This window comes from Mus pahari, chromosome 23, assembly GCF_900095145.1.
Source record: "Mus pahari chromosome 23, PAHARI_EIJ_v1.1, whole genome shotgun sequence".
NCBI classification, from domain to species: domain Eukaryota; kingdom Metazoa; phylum Chordata; class Mammalia; order Rodentia; family Muridae; genus Mus; species Mus pahari.
In genome coordinates, this window is record NC_034612.1 from 20,095,863 (window position 1) to 20,117,699 (window position 21,837).

The following is a 21,837-nucleotide window of genomic DNA, read 5'->3' on the forward strand; positions in this document are numbered from 1 at the left end:
GCTGCAGCACGGAAACGGGCGGCGGCGGCCGACCTGCCCCTCTCCGGGGGGGTCCCCGCTGCCTGGCGCGGGGCCCCTGGGTCGCGAGAGAGGGCGATTTCCCTTCCCTTTTCGCATCCGGATGCTGGGACGGTCGGATCCCAGCGAGGGAGGCAGGGAGCGCGGACCTCAATCAAAACAAATAACACCGTAGTGGGGAGTGTGCGTGGCTCTTTCTCTCTGCCTCCCTGGCGTTTCGAATGCCTCGCTGACAGATAGACTGCGTGTCTGCTGGCGGAGATGATTTCTTCCCCGTGGCTTCCCTGACCTGGAGGATTCGCTTTCGCTTCGTTCTGATTCTGGTCAGATACAGACAACCTACTTTGAAACCAGTCCTCCTCCCACCTCCCCAAATCCTTTACTGATGAATAGAACGCTCCTGGTGCATCATTCCAAAAAAAAAAAAAAAAAAAAACCGGCGCCCGGATATTTTGTGCCCTTTTAAATAACACGTTACCAGCTGGGGTTGTAGCTCAGTCATAGAGCGATTGGCTAGCATGTCTTGGGTTTCAGTCTGCCAAACAATAGAAATAAACAAGCGTCAGCCACTTGCTTATTATTATTTTTTTTAAAGCTTATAGTTTTATGGAACAATTTACTTGTTTTATTTGTCAGGGACACACTTGGCCTTTATCCTATTTTTTACAGAAAAGGTGACTTGCCCCGAGAATATCACAGTAGTTCTACTTAGGTGTTAGGTTTCCCAAGTGGCTGCCCCCAAAGTGTCTTTTGTTAGGTGAAGAATGATCACCTTTAAATACCTGGCTTTGAAAGTGAGTCACGGTCTTGTTTGGTTGCTGGGTACTATTCATGCTTCCAGAAGGAGGAAGTTGGGGGTAAGGTGGAGCCACACGTATTTTATTTGCTAATAAAAATACAAATAGGTGTTGGATGAAATGTTAGCATGAGTGCCCTTGGGGATAGCTTTCTAGGTATGGGATTTGTACTAACATCCTGCTGGATTTTTTTTTTTGGTCTCGTGTGTATGTAATTCTGGCCAACGTGAAACACACCATGAAGACCAAGCGGATTCAGCCCACCTCTGCCTTCCCGGTGGTGGGCTTAGAGGCCTGAGCGGTCGCGCTCGTTTTGGGGTTGGGTTGTTGTGTTTTTCTCTCCTAGTTTGAAGAAAGTAAATGTGCTCAGGGGTTCTTTTTTCCCTACTCGAGTCCCCGTGCTGTGGAGAGGTTGAGGCAGGAGAAACCCAAGTTTAAGACAGCCTGGACTACATAGTGAGATCTTACCTCAAAGGGGAAGAAAACTGCCTTTGAACAAACTTCCCAACCTCTTTGGTGATGATGGAGAGGTCATTAGATTTAGCACATGCCACAATTGAGGCTCTTGAATAATTTTAAAACATTGCAAAGTAAAGAAATTCAAATCTCTCAAGATACAACTCATTTGAAGAACTTAAAGGCAGATGAAAATATTAGCCATTTGCCTAGATGTTCTCTCAAAGCTAATTTGAGATTCTTAACACGTTTGTTTTGTTTTTGTTTTTGTTCTGTGTAGCCCTGACTGTCCTGGAACTCACTCTGTAGACCAGGCTATCCATGAACTCAGAAATCCGCCTGCTCTGCCTCCCAAGTGCTGGGATTAAAGGCGTGCACCACCACTGCCCGGTAATTCTTCACACTCTTAAAGTATCCTTAAAGCTGTTTTGAAAGTCCTTACTCTTTAATCCCAGCACTTGGGAGACAGGGGCAGGAGGATTTCTGAGTTCGAGGCCAGCCTGGTCTACAAAGTGAGTTCCAGGACAGCCAGGGCTACACAGAGAAACCCTGTCTCGAGGAAAAACAAAAAAACAAAAAAAGAAAGTCCCTTACTTACTAACACCTCTTTGAATTGAGATTTTCAAGCTGGCTTTGTTTTGTTTCTCTTGGGGATATGGTCTCACTAGGTAGTCCTGGCTGCCTGTGGAAAACAGATCTGCCTGCCTCTACCTTCAAGCTAGTATTTAAAGGCCCGCATCACGGTACCATTTCGACTGGCTTGTTCACATGGAAGTACATTTCTCAATTTCTTTGTATTTATTTACTCATTTATTGGTATGAGTGTTTTACCTGCATGTGTCTCCTTTCCTGGTGTCCAAAAAGATGTCTGGGATGAGTTATGAGCGGTGGTAGGTACTTTGGTAGAACAGCTGTTGCTCTTGGTAAGAGCTGAGCCATCTCCCAGGCGCTTGGGTATATGCATTTTGAGACAGTTTCTATAGAATCCTGGCTTGTCTTGGAACTGCGTAGACCAGGCTGGGAACTCAGAGATCCTCCTGCCCCGCCTCCTGAGTACCCCCTGTGCACATCCCCCTTTTCTGTTCTATTTTAGGTAGGGTCTCTTGTTGGTTTTTCTCTGTGTAGCCCTGGCTGTCCTGGAACTCACTCTGTAGACCAGGCTGGCCTTGAACTCAGAAACCCACCTGCCTCTGCCTCCCAAGTGCTGGGATTAAAGGCGTGTGCCACCACTGCCTGGCAGGTAGGATCTCTTGTAGCATAGGTTGTGGCACACTCGGTAGGTAGGATGGCTTTGAACCAACATTCACCTGTCTCTGCCATTTTGGTGCATTTTTTTCTTTTCCTGTGTGAGGGGATGTTTGATTTTGGGGGGTTTTTTTTGGAGCCTGAGGCAGGAGGATTCCAGGTGAAAAAGATTGTCGCTAAGTCTATTTTGTCTTACAGAAGAACAGATCCGCCTCTGCTGACTTGTTTGTAGTCTCATTTCTTCCCTCACAGCTCAGCTGAGCACTTATGTCCTGTCCTCCTCTCTGAATCTGAAAGGTTACGGGACGGTAGAAGAGGTGGCTAGATATTTTTGGTGATTGATCTTTTAATCACTGTATTGGTAATGTTCATATCAGCAGTTATCTTTATGCTGTGCAGAACTTTAACCTTATAGGTGCCTCAGCATATATTGGGAAGCTCATCTTGTACTTAGTCATTTGTGTGAGGTACTTTTCCCTGGTCCAGAACACGAGGGCGATAGCTATGGCCTAAGCCTGACTTTCAGTTACACGTTGTCCAAAAGCTTTCATTAAGGCCCCAGGACAGTCTCGTTATGTCAGCAGTGCTCCGGAGCACTTGCCTCAATCTCTGTCCTTCCGAGTCAGTCTCTGTCCTTCCGAGTTCTGGGACTCAGGTCCTGCGCCTCTTTGGAGGGACCCAAGCCTGTTTTGTAGGTGTGTTATGGTCCTGCAGTTGTCAGGAAGTGAGGGCTGAAAGCATAGCTTTCTCCTCAAGCCTGTGCATATCCATCCTCAGCGGAACCAGCATTGTTCTCCAGCCAACAAAGCAAGACACAGTTCCCAGTCCTCAGAGTTGGTTGTACTCTGTTTTTCTTTTCTTTTTTTTTCTTTTCTTTTTCCCCCCCCTTGTTTTTTTTGAGACAGAGTTTCTCTGTCCTGGAACTCACTTTGTAGACCAGGCTGGCCTCGAACTCAAATCCGCCTGCCTCTGCCTTCCGAGTGCTGGGAATAAAGGCGTGCGCCACCACACCCGGTGATTGTGCTAGCTCTTTTTTTTTTTTTTTAAAGATTTATTTATTATACATAAGTACACTGTAGCTGACTTCAGACACACCAGAAGAGGACATCAGATCTCATTATGGGTGGTTGTGAGCCACCATATGGTTGCTGGGATTTGAACTCAGGACTTTCGGTAGAGAGAGCAGTCGGTGCTCTTACCTACTGAGCCACCTCTCCAGCCCGATTGTGCTGGCTCTTACATGGACTTGGTTTTGAAGTGTTTTGTTTGTTCAGTTGGGGGTTTTAGTTGTCTAGTTTCTTGAGACGGCATTTTTAGCCCTGGCTGTCCTGGAGTGGGTGCCACTACACCCAGGTGTTTGGTTGGCTCTGTCCTGTGGATCCCTGGCTAGCCTGGGTTATGTTGACAGCTAGCCAGAAACCTGCCTCTTGCTCTTCAGTGCCACCATGCCTCCAGGAATAGTGGGTGTGCACCAGCAGGCCCAGCCCCTACACTATCTTTTGGGGACTCTACTTTTGTTGTTGTGTGGGTTTGGGTTTTTAATTTTATGTCTATGGGTATTTTGCCAAAGTGTATGTCTGTGCATCATGGGTGTACTTACAGAGACCAGAAAGAAGGTACCAGATCCCTTACAATGGAAATTACAGACAAATGTGGTTGCTTGGAATCAAACCCCAGTTCTCTAAAAGAGGTGCTCATAACCCTCACAGCTCTCCATTCCAGAGTTTGGTTGTTTTGTTGCTCATTGACCATAAAAAGATACTAGGATGGTTTTACGTTTTATTTTATTTTATTTTACTTTTTAAATTTATTTAATGTATGAGTGCTGTTGCATATATGTCCGCATACCAGGAGAGGGCATCAGATCCCATTACAGACGGTTGTGAGCCATCATGTGGCTGGAAATTAACTCAGGACCTCTGAAAGAAGAGCTAGTGCTCTTAACTGCTGAGCCATCTCTCCTGCTCTGGTTTTACATTTGAAACATTTTTGTAAAATTTTACATTTGTAGCAAAGGCTTCTGGGTACTTAATTAAAAGCCATCAAGCAGGAGAATTAGATTGGTGCCAGTCTCAACCACGGGGACTGGGATTGTTGGAAGTACAAATGGAGGTATTCCCAAGCTTGATGTGGTGATGTGACCGTGGGTTCTAGCTACTGTGGGTTCTGAAGTAGAAGAATGACTTTGGACTACATATTTAGACCCTGGCTCCAAAACAAACAACAGGGACTAGAGGGGAAAGTTGAATGTCTTTAACCTCAGCACTTGGAAGGCACGGGCAGGTGGGTCTCTTGGGTTTGATGCCAGCCTAGTCTCCAGGACGGCCTTTACTTTCTTGAGGCAGGGTCTCGTTTCGTAGCCACGGCTACCTTGAAACTTAATATGTAGACATACAGACAGGCCTCAATTCAGAGACCGCTTGGCTCTGCCCTCCAAGTGCCTCCACTAGATTTATATTACTTGTTGGGAATGATTTGTCTGTGTGTGCCTGGTGGCAGATCAGAAGAAAGTGTCCAATTCCCTGGAACCCCATTAACATAGCTGTGGATGCAGAAAATGGAGCCCTGGTTCCCTGCGAGAGCAACAGATGCTCTTAGCCAGCTGCTCCATCACTGGCCTTGAATTTTCTTTATAATTAGTGTAATTATCAGTGACATAAATGAGTGCTTACAAATAACTGTAAGTTATTTGTAAAGAGTTTTTGTGTGGGAGCTGGGGTGCAGCTCATTAAGGAGCGTGCACCTGACATACCTATGAAGCTCTAGGTTCCATCTCCAGCACAGGTTATGGTGGGTGTGTCTGTGATCCCAGTACTGGGAGGGAGAGGCAGAACCGTATCCTCTGCTGCCGAGCTAATGGCTTAAAGCCAGCCTAGGATACACGGACCTGTCTCAGAAACAGCAAGCAAACAAACAAGCCACAGGCACTAGTGCTGTCACCTCTGCACGTTACAAGGAATGTGCTGCTGTGGTTGGCACCCCAGGAAGGACATCCAGGAGGGTGTTCCCCAGGCCTCTCAGTGCTAGCCTAGCACTCAGAACACTTCTGTCCTGTAGGTTGAATGGATGTTCCCAGGGTGTTAACTGGAACATTTGGTTGGGGTTTTCTGTTGTTTCATTTTGTTTTGTTTTGAGACAGGGTTTCTCTCTGTAGCCTTGGCTGCCCTGGAACTCACTATGTAGACCAGGCAGGTCTCAAACTCAAAGGGATTCTACCTCTGCTTCCCTAGTGCTTGGACTAGAGGAGGTTTGAGCCACCGTCCCAGATGCATTTGGGATTTTGAAATTTAGTGACATTCTGTAATTGGAGATGTTGACATGTTTCCTTATACAGGTCCCCCTTCCCCAAATGCATATAATATCTGAAATCAATCTAGTAGCAGAGTTTCCAACCCTTCAACAATGGGAGGTGGTCCTGCTCTTGTTGATAGACACAGGTCTTCTTTATCCTCCCCACCCCCTCTTAAGATGGTTCCGCTGAGACTGGTATGCAATGTAACCTAGGCACAAGCATGACCTTGAACTTCTGATCATCCTGCTCCAAGCTCAAGCTCGCCATAGACCTGGCTTCCTCTCCATCACCCAACCCTCCAGCTGCATGGTGGAGTGAGCGTTATCCAGCTTGGTACTGTCTAGGCTTGGACTGTTGTGGGTTGTCAGAGCCTATGCAGGGCTAGTAAGAGTAATGGGGGGCTTGTCTTGAAGGAAGGAAGGGAGAGAAGAAAGGTGAGAGTTGTGTCTGTGTGCTGTTTTTTTGTGACAGGGCCTTCCTGTGTAGCCCTGCCTGGAATAGAAGGTGGACACACACACACACAGTCCTTTTCCTTTTGTTTTTTGAGTCAGGGTTTCTTGGCTGTCATCCAGGTTGGCCTCATAGAGATCTACCTGCCTGTGTGTGTGTGTGTGTGTGTGTGTGTTTGTGTTTTATATGAAACAGCAAGAAGAATAAATGGAGACTTGCGAAGGAGACTCTTGAGATAGAAACTCACTGTATAGACCCAGCTTTGTTCTGAACTCGCATCTGCCTGTCTCTGCCGCTTCGGTGCTGAGAATAATGGGATGTACCAGCACACATGGCATATTTATTTTAATTCTGAGGTTGGGTCTCCATATTTACCCACCTTCCCTAGGAATTGGTACATAACCAAGAATGACCTTGAACTCCTGATGTCCCTGACTCTCCCGCCTGTATGCCTTTATTAATACTAAGGTTAAAGGCATGGTGGAGCCTAGGGATTTGTCCATACTGCACAAATACTCTACTGCTGAGCTATATCCTTAACACACAAACACACTTTTTTTTTTAAACTTTGGAGGTATTTTGTTTGGTTGAAACAGTCTTGCCAGGGCTGGCATCATTTGAAATTCCCACTTCCTGTGTCTGTGGCTAGGATCATGGGCTTGTGCCACCAGGCCAGCTGGGCCAAATTGACTTTCTGCTTCATTTACTTGACTGTCTCCAACCTCCACCTCCAGTGACCTCTGCTTCTTTCATTGATTTCTCTGGATGTATGTGGTACTCAGGGCGGCGTCCATGACCTCAAGCTTGCTGGGCCTGATTGGTTCCTTCTTCCTTTTTTTTTTAGATTTATTTATTTTATGAGTACACTGTAGCTGTCTTCAGACGCACCAGAAGAGGGTGTCAGATCTCATTTCGGATGGTTGTGAGCCACCATTTGGTTGCTGGGATTTGAACTCAGGACCTCTGGAAGAACAGGCAGTGCTCTTAACCGCTGAGCCATCTCTCCAGCCCAATTGGTTTCTTTTGTAGTCACTCCTCCTCTGGTCTGTTTGAAACCTCCATCCATGTCTTTGCTAGCCATCATTAAACTCTGCTTCCAAGGTCTACTGTCTGCAAAATGATGTAGAGGATTTCTGATTTGGTGATTTTTTTTTTTTTTTTTTCCAGATTCCTGCTAGAGGGCATGTGTGGGGCTTGGCCTTCCAGATCCTTCCTTGCCCTGACCTCCAGACAGTCCACCATTTGATTGATTGGGGTGAAAAACTTGACAGCCTAAGGATTTGGGTCATACTTGGCAGCTGAGGGTTAGATTTCCTGAATTATTGTTGCTACTTTGAAACCTTTCCTTTTGTGTCATAGATCACTAGGCTGTTCCTAATCAACCACTAGGTTATTGAACAGAGCTGTGGGTTGGTGATGGTGTGTGATAGATAGAGCCTGGGAGCTTGTGGGTGTCAGACCTGGCTTGAGCTTGGGGAGGGCTAGGCTCTGTGCTTTGACTACTTGATTCCCAGTTTCTGTTTTTCCCTGTTGTCCCAGGTGCCTGGCTCAGATCATAACCTCAGGTGTGGCTGCCAAACCTTGAGTGCTCTGTGATTATTAAATTTTATATGGCACTTGGTATTTATGAAGTGGTTTATAGTCAATTAAATTCATTTATGAAACTGATATTTCAAGCATTTATAAAGTAACAGGCAAGATGGAAGCATGCTGTGTTTCGTCATCCAGGCTGGGGAGGTTGGACAGCCTGGACTTACCAGAGGAAAACAAGCACTGATGTCCAGAGAAGTGATTGGCTGAGGGAGGTCCTGCTCCAGACAGGCTCTTACCATGTAGCCCAGGCCCTACTAAGGAAGTACTGATGAGTGGTTAACAGTGTTACCTCTGAGCAGGGGGCTCTGACTCCTGTCTCTAGCCAGTTGTTTGGTACTTCCACACATTGTTTCTTCTTGCTACTTGGCTGACAGTTAAGCTTTTTGCCTTCCCCAAAGCACCCTTGCCTTCTATGACTTTGAAGTGGATCCCACCAGTTTGGTTTTTTGAGGCAGGGTTTCTCTGTAGTCCTGGTTTCTTGGATCTCTGTAGACCATGCTGGCTTTGAACTCAGAGACCCACCAGGAGTTAAAAGGTGTGGGCCATCGTACCTCCAGAGTCCCACTGTCTTAAGAATTATTTTGCCAAGCGGTGGTGGCTCAGACCTTTAATCCCAACACTTGGGAGGCAGAGGCAGGCAGATTTCTAAATTCGAGGACAGCCAGGGCTAAACAAAATGTATGTGTGTGTGTGCGCGCGCGCGTATGTATGTATGTATATGAGTATACCATAGGTATCTTCAGATACAACAGAAGAGGATTCCGTTACAGATGGTTGAGAGCCACCATGTAGTTGGTGGAAGTTGAACTCAGGAACTCTGGCAGAGCAGTCAGAGTTCAGCTATCTTTTCTTTTCTTTTCTTTTTTTTTTTTTTAATATTTTTTTTTAAGATTTATTTATTTATTATATGTAAGTACACTACTGTAGCTGTCTTCAGACACTCCAGAAGAGGGCATCAGATCTTGTTAAGGATGGTTGTGAGCCACCATGTGGTTGCTGGGATTTGAACTCTGGACCTTTGGAAGAGCAGTCGGATGCTCTTACCCACTGAGCCATCTCACCAGCCCCTCAGCTATCTTTTCAACTGAGTCCCACTGTCTTAACTGCATCCCTTTAGGCCCCCTAGATTTAGGGAGTGATCTCCACTGTGGCCACCTTACTCCTGGGCCTGGTCTTGCTCCCACACAGGTATTCACTGTTACTAAACCTTATTCATAATACCTGTGTACTCATGAGCTCACTTTTCCAGAAATAAGCAATACTTAAAGTCACACAGTATCCTGCCCTGGTATGGGTGAGTCACATACTTGTATCTAGCATATCCTTGCTGCGTGTGCCACCCACACCTACATCACGGTGAGGTGGAACTCCTGGCAGGTTATTAGGAGGTCAGTCAGAATACCAAGGGTCAGTAGCCTGTGGTAAGGTGTCCTGCCATTGGCATTGGCACCACATTGGCTGCAAGAGTGCTCTACTTTGTTACTGCTGCTCACGCACTGTGCTGCACTTAAAGGGTTATTAGTAAATAGCAGTTTCCAGATACTCCGAGATCTCACGTGTCCATGGTCCAGTCCTAAAGTGGCTTACTGAAAATATTCAGAGAGTGCTTTGGGAGATGGGAGCGTGAGAAGTGTCAAAGGGCTTAACCAATGGGGCTGTTACATACTATGTAATGTAAACGCGAGGGTGAGGACGTGGGAGCTTGCAAGTAGTGCTAACGGGTTAAATCAACAGAGCTATCATCCACACAAGCTCTCAGAAGCCTGTCCTGCTGCTAAGTCAGGCTGCAGGACTTCCTTTTTGGGTGTGGTTTTTTTTTTTTTGAGATGGGATCATACTTGCTTAAATTTGATTTGATCCTCTATGTCTCAAGGACTTGGATTATGAGCATGTACCACCCACACGGCTTTGTTAGGACATATTCTCTCTTCTTTGCAGGGTGTTTTTGTTTGTTTGTTTGTTTGTTTGTTTTAAAAAGACAGGACTGGGCTGGTGAGATGGCTCAGTGGGTAAGAGCACCCGACTGCTCTTCCGAAGGTCCGGAGTTCAAATCCCAGCAACCACATGGTGGCTCATAACCATCCATAACAAGATCTGACGCCCTCTTCTGGAGTGTCTGAAGACAGCTACAGTGTACTTACATACAATAAATAAATAAATCTAAAAAAAAAAAAGACAGGACTTCTGGGGCTGGAGAGATGGCTCAGTGGTTAAGAACACTGACTGCTCTTCCGAAGGTCCTGAGTTCAAATCCCAGCAACCACGTGTTGGTTTACAACCATCTGTAATGAAATCTGACACCCTCTTCTGGAGTGTCTAAAGACAGCTACAGTGTACTCACACATAACAATAAATAAATCTTAAAAACAAGACAGGGCTTCTCCGTGTAGCCCTGGCTGTCTCGGAAACCCTCTCTGTAGACCAGGCTGCTCTGGAACTCAGCTCTGCTATGTCTGCCTCCCAAGTACTGAGACTAAAGCTATATATATATGCCACCATGCCCAGCATTGGTTAAGGCATTCTATGGATTGTCACTTGAAATGACTATTAGCCACAGCATCTAGAGAGATGCCTTGGAGATGTTGAACACATGAAGAGAAGGATCTGGTTTGCTTCCCAGCACCCACATGGTGGCTCATAACCATCTGCACCTCCACTTCCAGGGATCCAATGCCCTCCTGACTGCTGTGTTACCGTGCATGTAGAACTTAATATCTGCACGCAGGCAGAACATTCATATACATAAATTTAAGTCTAATATAACCAGGGGGCAGTGATGGTCTTTAGTTCCCACACTGGGAAGGCAGAGGCAGGAGGATCTCTGTGAGTTTGAGGTCATCTTAGTCTGTATACTGTGTTCCAGGACAGCCAGGGCTATGTAGAGAGATACTGCCTGAAAAAAATAAAAATAAGATTTAAAAAAAAAGGGGGGCCAAAGGTTTGGTGGTCTGTGTGTTCCACACCCCCCACCCCCCATAGAGATTTTCTGCATCTCTTCTGGCTAGTCTATTCTGGCAGCTGGCCTCCAACTCACTTTATAGCTGAGGATAACTTTGCTCCTGCTTTGGCCTCCTGGTTACTGGCATATGCCACGATGCCTTGCTCTCTTTTTGGTTCATTTATGTGCATATTAGGTCAAAGGTCACTGCCAGGTGTCTTCCTCAGTCATTTCAGCTCATCTTTTGAGACTGAACCTGGAACTTACTATTCAGCTAGGTTGGATGGCCAGCAAGCCCCAGAGATGCAAACTCAGGTCCTCATACGTACATGGCAAATACTGCACCTAGATTGAGCCATAGCCCATCTCTGCTCATCCCCGGAGGCAGGGTCTTATGTAGCTTGGGCTAGTCTTGAACTCCTGATCCTCTTGCCTTCATGCTCCTGAGTGGTTCCATATTTCTTGTGTGATTATGTATGGAGGGTATTGACCTAGGATTTGCCACATAGCAGTGCAGATACAGATTCCAGCCCAGCAAGGGAGCCATTGTCGTAGGCGATGTTTGACCCATCTTGTGCAATGTTTATATGACTAATTCTGTCACCGGTATCAGGCACTTTTTGATAAAGTAGGGATGCTGTCTCGACAGTGGGACAGAGGACATAGATTGGTGAGTTACTGTTATGGATCAGGAGCCCTAAACTCTTCTGCATCTCTCCTTTTAGGTCCCGCGGCAGTGCTGGTGGCCATGGGTCCCGAAGCCAGAAGGAGCTACCCACAGAGCCCCCCTACACAGCTTATGTAGGAAATCTCCCTTTTAACACAGTTCAGGGTGACATAGATGCTATCTTTAAGGATCTCAACATACGGAGTGTGCGGCTAGTCAGAGACAAAGACACAGACAAATTTAAAGGTAAGCTTAAGCTATTTATTGTGGGTAGATGTGGAAGGTTAGGTGGGGGGGGGGGGCAGGAGATATAAATGAAAATGAGTTGAGTGATCCAAAAGCCGAGTGCTCTGGCTGAGTTTCCTGTGTTATCCTGGTCCACAGAGCGGCAATCAACATCCTCCTTTAACTCCGTTCTCAGGACCCCTTAGGGAAACAATATTTTTGCCCTTGATGTAGTTTGTAGTGGGATATGGTGTATACCAGGTTTGCCTGGCCAGCTTTTATGCTGTATCTCTGTAGGTGTAGGAGCTGTCTTAGGAAAGGAAGATGATAAAACAACAAAAACCCGTGTGTTTATGCATCCCTGAAAATGACTTCTTTTTCAGACTCATTTACATTGTATTTGTATATGAATGTTTTGCATCCATGCATGCTTGTATAGGAGCCATGTGTGAGCCCATTAAGCTGTCTGGATCTGGGTTTACAGATAGATAGTTGTGAACTACCATAAGGGTGCTGAGAATTGAACCCTGGTCCTCTGCAAGAGCAACAAATGCTCTTAACCAGTGAGCCATCGCTCCAGTTCTGAAAATAACTTTTATAAAAGGACTTCTCCCTCACTGTATCGTTTTTATTGGTAGCTTTCTGGTAATTGTTATGAAATCAGAACTTAACCTCAGTGGTGCCCAGCTTCCTTTGGAAGCAGCCTATTTGGGAAGGCTAGTTCATTTCACATACAGCCACTGCTCGCACAGTGTTGTCTGAATAGGCCAAGGATGGGAAAGGTAGATGAGAATATCCTGCCTCCCAGACCCAAGCGCATGGTCCTGGCTTCATTCAACTTACCCTGTGTGTCCAAGAGAAGTTCAGGGTAGAAGCCAAGCCAGAAGCAATAGTATGTGAGTGCGGCTTTCTTGAGTGTGGCTTTGCTTCAGCCCTTGCAGCTGGCATGCTGTATAATGGGGTAGTAAGCACAGGTGTCAGGGAGGCCCAGGCAGCGTGCTAACAAGCTCTGGCCGACCAAATGTGCATAGGCTTATGGGCGTGACCTAGCTTCCCACTACATCAGTATGGGATGTCTTGGGGTCTGTATCTTGGATTATTTTGTTGAGTTAGAACTTTAGAGGGTGCCAGGCAGTAGTGGCACACACCTTTAATCCCAGCACTTGGGAGGCAGAGGCAGGTGGATTTCTGAGTTCGAGGCCAGCCTGGTCTACACAGTGAGTTCCAGGACAGCCAGGGCTACACAGAGAAACCCTGTCTCGAAAAACCAAAAAAAAAAAAAAAAAATCTAAAATCTTTAGAGGGTAAGGTATGTGGCTGTGCTGTCATTGCCTCCTTGAACTTGGAGACCATCCTCCCAGTTGCCCCTCATAGGAAAGGAAACTCCCCCAGCCTCGTAGGTTAGTGTTCTCTGACGAGTACTGAACAGCAACAGCCCGCACAGATCTGCAAGGCACCACTCGGTGCTTCCAAAGTGACAGCATGGCCCACGGGAAGGGACGTAGGGTATGGCGTGATGAGCACATAGCTCTGCAGTACTTAACTCAGACTTAGACACCACAGGAGAGGCAGGGTCAGAATCATGTCGGGGGTGTGGTTGTTAAAAACATACACCTCTAGCCTGTTGACATCAGAGAACGTGATCCTGTTGCTAAGGATATTTTGTAGTTTGGGAACAAATTTGATAAGTAGGAATTTAGACACAGTCTCTTTCTTCAAAGCTTCATAGGTATTCATTTGGATCTGAAGTCTGCTTCCCAGTTGGATTACATTAAATGAGATCAGAGCTCTGCAGTGGTCCAAGAAAGGTTTTACAATTGTAGTAAAGGCATCTTAAGGCTGTGGGGCATGGTTGGCTCTGTGGCAGAGCACTTCCCCAAATATACATGCGACTCTGCCCTCCACCCCAGCCCTGCAAGAAGGGGAGTAGCTATAAGGAGGGAGGAGTTCCAGTGCCCATTGAGTTAGCATTCTCTACCTGATGGAATAGAGCTCACAGCCTGCAGTGTGGCTTAGCTGGTGCGTGCTTGCCCAGCACGGTCATTGCTCTGGGTTCTGTCCTAGCATTACATAAACCAGGCCTGGTGGTATGTGCCTACAGTCCAGCACTTGGGAGGTGGAGGCAGCAAGATCAGAAGTTCTGTTTTCCATAGCAAGTTTGAGGGTTACAAAAGATTCTGTAGCATGTTCTGAGTGAGATCTACTGTAACCCAAATGGGACACCACTGCCTGTGGTGCTTAGTGATGCTCACGAGACTCGAGCGGGCCTAGAGTCCAGGATGAGGTGGCTTCTGTTTTCTTTTCTTCCAGGGTTCTGCTATGTAGAATTTGATGAGGTGGATTCCCTGAAGGAGGCTCTGACTTATGACGGTGCAGTAAGTACCCTCAGCTTCCCTTGCCCAGACAGCAGCCTGAGGTATGTGTTCCTGTTGATACATAAACAGTCTTCTCCTTGTCCTCAGCTCTTGGGTGACCGGTCACTTCGTGTGGACATTGCAGAAGGCAGAAAACAAGATAAAGGTGGCTTTGGATTCAGGAAAGGCGGGCCTGATGACAGAGGTGATTAGCTGGCTTAGCACTGGATGGAACTTGCTGTGTGCACACTGCTTGCCACCCTGTGCACCATTGACTGAGCGTTGGCTCAAGAGCCCTGAGAGCTTGGGTTTTGTCGTGTTTCTTAAGTAACTTAGGGTTTCTATTGTGATGAAGCACCATGACTACAAGCGGCTCGGAGGAAATGGGTTATTTCGCTTAAACTTCCCATCACTGTTCACCATTGAAGGACATCTGAGCAGGAACCTGGAGGCAGGAGCTGATGCAGAGGCCATGGAAGGTGCTGCTTACTGGCTTGCTCCCCATGGTTTGCTCAGCCTGCTTTCTGATTGAACCACAGACCACTAGCCCAGGGACGGCCCCATCCACATTAATCGCTAATAAGAGTGCCCTATAGCCCAGTCTTATTTATGGAGGCATTTTTGTAGTTGAGGTTCCCTCCTCTCGTGACTCTGGCTTGTTGACATGAAAGTGTCCAGCACAGACAACAACATGGCCTTGTCCTAGATGGGTGTCTTGCTGTGTGTGAGTAAAGGTGTCTTGAGGAAGAGAGCTACAGTCCATCATCTAGGGAAGGAAGCTAAGGCAGGATCTGAGGCAGAGAATACCGACCAGGAGTGCTGCTCCCTGGCGACATGCTCAGGCTGCCTCCTTAGGCAGCCCAGGCTTGCCTGCCCTGCCCTGCCCTGCCCTGCCCTGCCCTGCCCTGCCCTGCCCTGCCCTGCCCTCAGGTGGCATTTCGCATTGTTTCCTGGGAATTGCTCTCAAGAAGAATGTCCGCTTAGACATGTTCACAGGGGACATGTCAATCAGGCCAGTTTCTCCATTGAGGTTCCCTCTTGTTAAATGATTAAGTTTGTGTCATGATAAAAGAGTAACGAGCACAGCCCTCACCTTTACCTCTTTGTGTGTGTGTATCCTCAGGAATGGGTGGCTCTCGAGAATCTAGAGGTGGCTGGGATTCCCGGGATGACTTCAGCTCTGGTATCAGTATTCAACATTCCACTCTCCCTCGCTCCCTTGTTTCTCAGGGTGTTCAACCTAGACAGGCTTTTAATTCCTTCCACCAGTGAGACTCCAAGGTCTCCAGGCATACACTTCGCCTCAGGACTGGTAGAGAGGCCCAACCAGGCCCCTCTTCCTGCTTTCCCCTGAGCCTGTTGCTGGGGCTGTAGCCAGGACGACTGTGTTTCATGTGTGGTACAGAAAGAATTAGCAGTGTTTCTAGAAGTAACAGCACAGAGGCTCCAGGAGTGCCCAGGTACCTCAGTGGCGCAGACCCTGGCAGCAGTATTCCTCTTGAAGGGCATGGAGCTCTGGTTCCTTCACTTCGGGGTAGATGGGCTCTGCTTTAGCATCCCCTCCTCAGCCAACCCAGGGTGTGCAGAGGATGTCTGCATCAGTAGGGATGAGAGGTACAGGCATGCGAGTGCCACGTCCTCTAGCAGTCAGAAATGAACTTACTCATGAAAGTACAGTAGCACACAGTGACTCTGTGATTTTATGTACACGTTGGTCTCTGACTGCAGTGTGCAGCATGTGTCTCAGCCAGCCCAGGCAAGGAAGCGGCTCCTGGGGTGTTAGGGCCTCGGGTCCTGGAGAGAGCCAGTTCTAGGGCCAGTGCCTTCCCAAGTTGTCCCGTTTCAGCCGAGAATGCAGAGGGAGCCCTTTTCTTAACACCCCTGGATCCCAGAGTCAGCTGCCAGGGGTGTTGCCCTCCAAACCCCATGTGTGGATTTAAGTATTTTGACAGTATTCTAAAGGAATAATTTTTTTAATAAAGGGAAAGTAGATGAGAAGGTGCCAGTGGAGGGGAGTAGGTAGCTCGGCAGTGGCTCACGTGAGGAGAGGTCCTAAGTCCTGTACCACACGCACCTCTACCAGTGTGCTAGCCTCACCTTGGTAAAGAGAAATCGGGGTTTCATGGTATGCTTCCTGGGCGTCCATAAATGAGCTTGTCTCCTCCTACGTCCCCCTCCCATTGTGCTTATGGGTTAGGTGTGGGAGTGTTGATCTGCTATGCATCTGTGTACCGGTTGTGTGCTTGGCTCCCTCAAGCATCAGAGAGGGCATCTTAAAATGACGCATCAGCTGTATCCCAGTGCTCAGAGGACTGAGGTGGAAGATCTCAGTCAGTTTGAGTCGCATAGTCAGGCCCTGACTTAAAACACCTTGGAGAGCAGTAAGTCAGGAGTAAAGGGGATGCAATAAAGGCTGCAGACGTTTGTCTGAATGCGTTCCTGGGCCCTGTGTGTGCCGTTCTGGTGTTTTGTTTAGACAGCCCACCGTGTATCCTTTGCTTGCCTGGAACACATTATAGCCCAGGCTGGCCCCAAACACAGTTCATCTTCCTCCTGAGATGATTACAAGTATTTGCCACTTCCCTATACACACAAGCCTGTGTGAGTGAGGTGACAGTTTTCAGAGGAAGTCTCCTTCCACCGTGGGAAGCAGGCACTGCAGTCAGGTTGGTAGGCTTGGCAGAGAGCACCTTTCCTTGCTGAGCCACCTCTTGACACCAGGTCTCACTGGCCAGAGCTTAACTGGCTGGCCAGCAAGCCTGAGGACCTAGAGCTCTTGTCAGGTCATCTCTAGCCTGGCCACCACCACCATTTTGTTTTTTAGGTTTGTTTTGTTTTGTTTTGGGGTTTTTTCTTGTTTTTTTGTTTTCTTGGGTTTTTTTTTTTTTTTTTTTTTTTTGGGGGTTTTTTTTTGTTTTTGTTGTTGTTTTTTGGTTTGGTTAGGGTTTCTCTGTGTAGCCCTGGCTGTCCTGGAACTCACTCTGTAGACCAGGCTGGCCTTGAACTCAGAAATCCGCCTGCCTCTGCCTCCCAACTGTTGGGATTAAAGTCGTGTGCCACCACAACCCTGGTTTTTTAGTTTTTAATGCAGGCTTCCTATGTGATCTTGGCTGGCCTCAAACCTGGCAGCAATCCTGCCTCTGAGAAAAGTCTTTTTGCTCAGAATTCAGCATCTCTTGAATAAGCTGCAGTTTATACTGTGGGTGCAAGTTACCTAAACTCTTGGGCACCCTCTCTGATTGATATTGTGTGGTCCACGCAATATCAATCAAGTGGAATGGAGTAGTTGCTTTGAATCCCCCAGTGAGATGCTGGGCATGGCTTAACAGATTGCTTCCCTGGCATAAGGCCTGGCTTCCATCCCAAATGTGTTCTCACCCAGCAAATGCAGGGGGTTTTGTACACTTTACTTTTGGAAAGTTTCCAGATACTAGACAAACATTACATTAAAGAATCAATTCGTAGAACATTGTGCATCTCTGTTGATGTGACAGTGTAAACAGTTTTTGACTTCTGTCTTCTTTCCTAGGCTACAGGGATGACTTCTTAGGGGGTAGGGGGGGCAGTCGCCCTGGGGACCGGCGAGCAGGCCCTCCAATGGGGAGTCGATTTCGAGATGGCCCTCCTCTGCGTGGCTCCAACATGGACTTCAGAGAACCCACAGAAGGTACGGCAGCGTCCTTGGAACTCACTGTCTGCTCCCTTAAACCTTCCCTCTTGCCCTGCATTGATCTTAGTCTGATTGTCAGTCATCAGATTTGTAAGGCAATTTTGAAATTAGATAGGTCTTACACAGTGGCCTATAATCTTAGCACTTGGAGAGAGATAGGTAAAGGCAGGAGGATCCAGAGTTCAGCGTTATCCTCGGCTGCATAACAAGTTTGAGGTAGCCTGGGCTAAATGAAGCCCTGTCACAATGGCATGGAGCTCATTTTATATAATCCATGTTATTTTCTGTCTCCAGAGGAACGAGCACAGAGACCGCGGCTGCAGCTTAAACCTCGGACAGTGGCAACGCCCCTCAATCAAGTAGCCAACCCCAACTCAGCCATCTTCGGGGGAGCCAGGCCCAGAGAGGAAGTGGTTCAGAAGGAGCAAGAATGAGCTTAGGTTGGGAGGGAATGGGGCGTGGGGGAGCTGGAGCAAGACCACGGCCTGGTGGCGGCCGGTCGCCCTGCAGGCCCCATTCCCGCCTGGCACTGTCCTCCTTACAGCGGAAACACAGAGCTTGTGAGTGCATGTCAGCTGTTAACAAGTGGTTTCTAGTACATTCTTGGCTTTGCTCTATCTATCTAGTGCCTGTTCTGTGCTTTCTTTGTGTTTTCTTTCTCTCCCCTCTCACTCCTGGCCTCTCCCTGCTCCTTCCCACGTGGTGTGGATGTTGGTCACGTGTGGAAGGTGGGCCGAGGTGCTTCATCCTTTGCTTTCTTTCTTTCCTTTACACGCCCTGGCCACGCTCCGGGCGGGCTGTCCTCTGCTTTTTCTCAGAGCTTCTCTCCAACCTGCATGTCGAGTTCTGTGTTGCTGTGGCTTCTGGGAAAGAGCTGGAGCCACTAGCTAGGTGGCTGGTGGTGACTTGTTGGTATCCAGCTGGGATGAGCATGCAGAATTGGTACACCTTGGGTTAGAACAAGGAAACTNCCTGCTGCTCCTGAGAGGCTGCTGGGTTTGGGGNTGTCTATCACCCGCCCCAGCAGCCTGATCAGCNGTAGCAGGCTCCTGTCAAACAGTGAGGCCAGATGGGTGCAGGGGAATCTGGACATTCTGCACTGGTGGCGACCTGGGTGCCAGTGGCCACGTGGCTTTGCTCCTGCTCGCTCTTAAGACCAAGTGGAAGCTCATTCCCTGCTCTTCCTGGGCCATGGAGGCCCCTTGGGGGTGCAACCCGCTGCAGCTCAATCCGCTTCCTGCAGCTGAGGCCTGTAGGAAGCAGGGGTGGTGCTGGAGCTGCATCGGGCAGCTATGCTTGCACTGAGTCTGCGCTCTTTCCCTTGTGTCTGTCTGCTCCGGGGCGCTTAGCCCAAGAGGCTGCTCCCCACCCACCACAGCTCAAGGCCTGGAATCTGGCACTGTCTCTGATTGGTTACCCAGCTGTTGAGACCCTCAGTACCTAGGTGTCTAGAAACCTCTAGGCGTGCTGCTTCCTCTGTGGGGCGGCCCCCTGCTCCCGCAGACAGTGTGCAGCACTCACTTGAGAGGCTCGCCTTTAGCTTGAACAGCTGTGTGTGAACGATGGAAAAGGATTTGGTACCCAGTCTCCTGCTGTTCCAGTTGGAGCAGGTAGGGGTCAGCCAGCCACTAGAGCCTTGGGGAAAGGGGCTGAGAGGTGCACAGCTTGCTTGGCAGCCAGCAGCTTCCTGCCAGCCTACCCCTTGGCTTGGCATTGTCTTTGTCGCAAGGTCTCGGCAATTCACAGAACTCTCACCCTTCCCTCGCCTGCCATCTTCTCTGCTTCTGAGATAAGAACCATTTGTGTAACACCAATACCTAACTTAAGACAGACATGCATTGCGTGGTTGTAATCAGAGCTGATGCTTTCAGATGATCTAATCCATCTCCAATGCGGAAAAGACAGAACAGGCACGTCCATCCACACTGCTGGGCGCCCAGCTGACTGTAAGAATGGAATTCCAAACACTTAACACATTCAGTTCTATGACAGAAAGTGAGTCTATGGATATGGTATTTTGTGAATGATCTTTTAAATAAAAGAGAACCTTACATAACACTTACTGCTTGTCTTTCTGGCCACTTGGGAGTTGTGAACTTTGAGGTGCTAACGAGAAGCATTTACAAGGAGTTAGGCCGTGGTCCTGCTGTGCACACACTGCCACTGGATATATTGCATGGCCTGGTTTGCAGGATCCCGATCCTTGGAACCTCTGAAGAGGGAAGTGGAGGTAGGCTAGTCACCTCAGCACTAGGACAGGTGTTTACTGTGTGAGCATTTCCAGCATCCTTGTAAAACGTCGCGTGCACTCATAACCCCAGCACCCAGGAGATGGAGCCAGTCTAGCCAGATGTATGAGCTCTGGTAAGAGGAGGGCTTTTGGGGAGCTAGAGATGGTTCAGTAGTTGAGGGCACCAGTTTCTCTTCCAGAGAACCCAGATTCAATTCCCAGCATCCACATGGCAGTTGGCAAGACCAGGAGGTCAGGTGCGCCCATTCAAGCCTGAGTACCTATGCAGATAAAAACATATATAGATACATATAAGATGTTAGTGTGGAGGTTACGGCACACCTTCAGTTCCAGCATACAGGAGGCAGACAGGGCTCTTGAATTCAAGACTAGTGTGGCCTATATAGTGAGACCACTCCTAAAATGGGGGAGGAGCTTACACAGTTTACTACTACCTATGTGGCCCTAGCAGAATGCCCAAATGGGAAAGATCTTTTTCAGTGTTTAGACTATGTGCATCGATGATGTGGGTGAGTTCAGACAATTGGCTCCTGGTTTCTCTGCTTTTGTGGGATTTCCTGTTTTGTTTTGTTTGGTCCTGGGAATTGACCAGAAGGCCTATATTGCTACATAAAAAGTACAACTCCACCACATGTCAGCCTCTATGGTGCTCTATTTTTGTTATTTTATTTATTTATTTTTGCGATGGTTTCTCTGTGTAGCCCTGGCTGTCCTGGAGCTCACTCTTAGAAATCCGCCTGCCTCTGCCTCCCAGGTCCTGGGATTAAAGGCGTGCGGCCACTTCCCATCTCTGCGATGGTCTCCTTGGGGTTCTTTGTGCTGAGCCAGTTGGTCTCTCCAGGGTCTGAATGTTGATGACTTCGGGGGCAGGATCTTTTGTGTGAATGTCCATGGTGTCTAGAAGATGTCCGGTATCCTGGAGCTACTTAGGGCTGGCAATGCTGAAGGAAGGGACTGGAGTTAGTGTCCTGTGGGTGCTTGGGCTCAAACCCAAGTCCTCTGCAAGAGCCACCAATGCTCCATTTCATCGAGCGGTCTCTCTGGCCCCAAGATTTGCCTGATAAGTATGTGATGCACCCTGTGCATGGTCCGCCCATGAAGTAGTCAGGCATTTGATCTCCCAGAGCTAGCGTTAACTCTCATATGGGTACTAGGATTTGAACCCCAGATCGTCTTCAAGAGCAGCAGCTGTCTTATGAAGGTGACCCACAAAAATTGAAGACGTGACAGTAAAATGGCTTAGTAGGTTAAGGACACTTGCCTTATGCCTGACAACCTGAGTTTACTCCCCAGAAAGTGGACTTTCACAAGTTTCTCGCAAGGAAAACCACTACAGCCAACTCAGTCGTTGCATCCTCAGCTCTCAAACATCAGATAACTCATAAAGGCAGATGCCTGCTGTCGTAGGTGGCTGTGAGTGGTCTGTTGGACCCTAGTCAGTCTGAATTCCCTGGGAGATTCAGGAAGTGGTTAGCAGAGCAATGTCTATATCAGCTTGTCCCTCTGAAGGGAGCCAGATCCCCAGACTACCGCCAAGGGATTGGTAGAAGTCTTGTATAGAGCGTTCTATTGAAGTTAAGAATAAACTTGGTACCGAAGCTGCAGGAGGCAGAGGCAGGAAGATCTCTGGGATCAAGGGCAGCCTGGTCTACAGAGTTCAGGACAGCCAGGGCTACATAGAAACCCTGTCTCAAAAAACAGACCATGGTTCGGGGCTTGAGATCTGGCTCATCAGTTAAAAGCGTTTGCTGATCTTCCAGCTACCTACACAGTAGCTCACAGCAGTGTTAACCTCTAGGGTCTGATGCCCTCCTCTGGCCTCCAAGAACCAGGCACACAAGTGTTGCACAGACATACATGCTTTGCAAGACACTTGGAGTG

General features: G+C 48.0%; 1 protein-coding gene across 2 annotated transcripts in view; it reads left to right on the forward strand.

Annotated features, from left to right (window-relative positions):
• Eif4h (eukaryotic translation initiation factor 4H) overlaps positions 1-19,763 on the forward strand; it is a 20,365-nt gene extending 602 nt beyond the window's left edge. Inside the window, exons 2-7 of one of the 2 annotated variants that reach the window (XM_021186611.1) lie at positions 11,515-11,702; positions 13,992-14,056; positions 14,144-14,240; positions 15,159-15,218; positions 17,565-17,702; positions 18,000-19,763. In XM_021186611.1, coding sequence (XP_021042270.1) covers positions 11,515-11,702; positions 13,992-14,056; positions 14,144-14,240; positions 15,159-15,218; positions 17,565-17,702; positions 18,000-18,139 — 688 coding nt within the window. In that variant the 3' untranslated portion in view covers positions 18,140-19,763. The remainder of the gene's footprint in view (positions 1-11,514; positions 11,703-13,991; positions 14,057-14,143; positions 14,241-15,158; positions 15,219-17,564; positions 17,703-17,999) is intronic. The other variant, XM_021186612.1, reaches the window with a different exon arrangement.
• Positions 19,764-21,837: the final 2,074 nt, after the last annotated feature.